The sequence below is a fragment of the Austrofundulus limnaeus genome, unplaced genomic scaffold, assembly GCF_001266775.1.
Source record: "Austrofundulus limnaeus strain Quisiro unplaced genomic scaffold, Austrofundulus_limnaeus-1.0 Scaffold332, whole genome shotgun sequence".
NCBI classification, from domain to species: Eukaryota; Metazoa; Chordata; class Actinopteri; order Cyprinodontiformes; family Rivulidae; genus Austrofundulus; species Austrofundulus limnaeus.
In genome coordinates this window covers 227,197-230,964 of record NW_013952734.1, presented here as the reverse complement: position 1 = coordinate 230,964, position 3,768 = coordinate 227,197, and the positions used below count along the sequence as shown (strand labels likewise).

Genomic DNA, 3,768 nt, shown 5'->3' with positions numbered 1-3,768 from the left:
ATATATATAGTATGTGTGTAAAATTAGACCACAAGGACCATGAATTGCCTAAATGCCAGCGTGTTACAGAAACAAAAACAAAAACAAAAAATAGTGGCTGGAAAAAGTTTGAGTGGCCGGTACAAAACTTTTTCTACCAGCCACTGTGGCCGGTGGGGAAAATTTTTAATTTCCACCCGACTATAAATGTAATATTTGTTGTCTGTCATTGTAGCTGGGATAATTTTACTTATTAAAGCTCATAATCTTACCACAAACATCACTAGCCCTGAAGCTGCTGGTAGACATCGCGGCTGGAATTATCAAAGGTTTTTGACACCTGAGAGACACCGTAGCAATGCCTTTGCATTTGGAAGCGGGGGGGTGGGGGTGGGGGGAGGTCCAGAGAGGATGATTCAACCACTCAACCACTAGATGTCGCTGAAAACAACAAATCCTACACACTGTGTCTTTAAGAACTATTCTAATAAATATAAAATATTCTAAAATGTAGTGATTCTGATTGTGTTTAGGCCAGCAGAGAAGGCTTTGCTGGCCCTGACGGCACACCACTGGAAGCTAATAACAAATTACTAATGCTTTTTATTTATTTACTTGTAACGTTTTTCTTTTAAAACTGAATTCTCTGAAGTTATACCATGAAAAAACAACTGAAGCGATGTGATATAAAATGTTTCACCATGATAACAAGGCAAGCAAGCACATGGTCATGAAAACATAGATCTTCCGTAGACTAGATCGTTTCATTTCACAGCCATTTATGCAGCCGACACGAGTGGCCTACAGCCCACATAGACTATGGCCAACGTGGGCCGCGGTCTACGTCGGCTGCAGCCCATGAATTGAGACACAGCCGATGTCAGAGATGCTAACAATGGACGAGACAGGCAGGGCTCACTCCAGTGTTATTTAATTCTATGATATAATCTTATTTCTGTCCTTTCTAGTTGTTTATAAATATTAAGTTTAAAATATAAATATTACTTACCTTTCATCTGTCCAATATTGAAAAGTGTAATATGAATGTATGGTACTTGAACTTTTTTTAAGCATTTTACTATTTTACACCACAGTGACAAGCAACTGTATTTTCAATCTATTTATATTGTAACAATAAAAACATTTATAATAAAGTTCTTGCAACCAGCTAAAAGTAGTACAAGATATCAGGAGCTGCTGCACCAAACAGACTAGTTCACCTAGTTAGAACAAGAAAGTAATAAATAAACATTTGAGGACACAAGGTCAAAGCAGAAGTATTTTCTGACAGTTAAAAAAGAAGAAATACTCAAGCAGCTGGGTGGAAAACTTACAGGCGTTTGATTCCCGATTCTGGCTGAGTTGAAGATCTGGAGTGAATCCTCAGTTCAGGGGAGGGAGACGGAGACAGAGTTTCAATTTCATCCTCGGTTTCATCACTGCAAATACGGAGATCATCATAATCCTCAGCAACATGTGTGAATCTTACAAACGTCATGTCACACTGTCTTGACCATATCTTTGTCTGATTGGTTTTCTATTATTACAGATTTGTTTAGATTTAGACATTTTTTAAATTTTCATCATGCTCATGTTTATTAGCATATGGTATCATTTCTTTGTTAGTAAATGTCTTGTTTTTAGCTATTTTCATAATAAGTTCTTTGTTAGGTAAGTTTTGTTCTGTTAGAAATTTTTAAAGATACTTATTTCTAAGTATAAAATAACAATAAAAAGGTTCTCTTCAACTACATCAAATGGTGAAAGCATTATTCTAGCTACTGAATTAACAAAGATTAAATCAGTAGAAATTAGAGAATGAATGTTTTAGAATTTACATTCTTCTTTAATTCTGTCTTTGTTCAGTGACAAATTAGTAAAACCTACATTCCTGGTAGTATCAATACATTGCTGGTTTTAGTTTGGATAATACTGCTGCGTGGATTGATCCACACTCACTACTGTCTGTAGACTGTGTAGGTAAAGAAATACGCTGGAACAGGGCAAGCATAAAATCTTGTAGAAGACTTTAAGGTTCCACTACTTCTGGCGCCGCGAGAGCTGGCAGCCAGTCTCAGCAGTTCTACTTGTACTCTGTGATCTTCTTGTTTTCTTTAGTTTATTAGAAGTGCTGTGTGTTTCTGTGTTTTCCTATTCTTTTGCACCAACTACAGAGCTGATTTTTCTTTGGACAATTCTGTTTTTATTTTTCTTTTGTACAGCTTTTTCGTCCGGAGAATGTGTGAGTGAGCATGCTCCTATTGTTTACATTTGGGACCAGCTGTTAGCACTAGGTAGCTCTGCGGTGCCTCCCCCTGCTGAACAGCTCAATATTCCCCGCGAGCTGAGAAGGAAGCGACGAGGGAGACGTGCGGGCATCGGACGTCGCAACCAGGGCAGAAGGTACAGACCGGTTATCCCATCCATTATTATGGGAAACGTGAGATCTCTTCATTACAAATTGGACGAACTAGCGGCGCTAACGCAACATAAAAGGAGATACCGGGAGAGCAGCCTCATCTTCCTCACTGAGACGTGGCTAACAGAGCTAACTCTGTACGCTCACATAAACTTGGGACGGCTTTCATTTACTTCGTGGTGACGGAACGAAGGAGAGCAGTAAGAAGCGAGGAGAGTGTCTGGCTGTGTTTGTGAATGATAGATGGAAGCAGCGATTTATAAAGATAGTCAAACAGCCAAAAACTCATAAAAGGGGATAAAACACGTTTTTCACGGTGGAATGTGACTGATTAAAAACTTTGGAGCTTAATTTGGGTCCAGTTTGTGAATAAATAACATTGGGTGACGAGTCTCTGATTTTTTTTTTTTTGCATTGGACTTGTGCTAGAAATAATTACATAACTCTCTACTAGGTTCACATTGCCTTGACATTCTATTTTGTATCTCTTTGATTACTGTTACCATTTGTACTTATGATTTAAAGATGCTCTGATGTCTCATGTCCTTGTTCTCATTTTCAGCTGCTGTAAACCTGTAACTCCGTCATTGGTTTCGAAGACTCCACCCGGATGGCAAAAACTGTTTCCTGTAGCACGGCTAGTCAGTGTGTGGTTCGCTCAAAGCGCTGATGTCCTCTGAGCATGTCGCGGCTCGTTTTGCCCTTTGCAAAACCTTTATTAAATCATCAATGACCATCTGCGCARTGCACTCTCTTTTTATTCACGTGTTAATAAATATTTCCACGACAGACTCCACCGGGAAGAAATGCCAGGTAGTGACGTATGCTGCAGCGGGAGGGGTTTCCCAGGAGCTTGGCGCGGGGTGTCTCAGGAGCTATGAAAGGTGTGTGCAAAACCAAATGCCGAACAACCACGTGATGACACATCATCCGGTAAGCTGCCAAGCGACCATACTGCCTGCTTTGGTGCTCAGAATATGTGTTGGGGGTGGCCCTTAGCTACTACCACATCAAACTTTAGCTCACTATTAGTAAAATGACAAACATAGGCTGTGTCCAAAACGGCAGGACGGGTCCTCCRAAGGYCGAATTCGTCGGCCGCATACGTCACAGCGCCGCAACGAAGGACGTCCAAAACCGGACTCCTCCGATGCGGCCGACAAATATGTCCTTCCTTTGGCCCAAATCGAAGGACAGGTCCGATGGATCCTTCCCGGCCCGGCATATCCCATAATGCATTGTGGCCCGACCGGAGATTTTTTTATGCTAGTAATGGCGGACGAAGCGAGAGAAAAGAATACATTTTAAATAAAAATATGGTGATATAAAATTTTTTTAAAAATTAGCGGTTGTAATTCTAATACTTATAT

The 3,768-nt window shown here is 40.3% G+C and overlaps 1 protein-coding gene across 1 annotated transcript in view; it reads right to left on the bottom strand.

The window, feature by feature from the left end:
• The window catches only part of rilpl1 (Rab interacting lysosomal protein-like 1), a 64,004-nt gene that overhangs the window by 21,135 nt on the left and 39,101 nt on the right, over nucleotides 1–3,768 (bottom strand). The window contains exon 6 of the mRNA XM_014022486.1: nucleotides 1,314–1,418. Within this exon, the coding sequence (XP_013877940.1) occupies nucleotides 1,314–1,418 (105 nt within the window). The remainder of the gene's footprint in view (nucleotides 1–1,313; nucleotides 1,419–3,768) is intronic.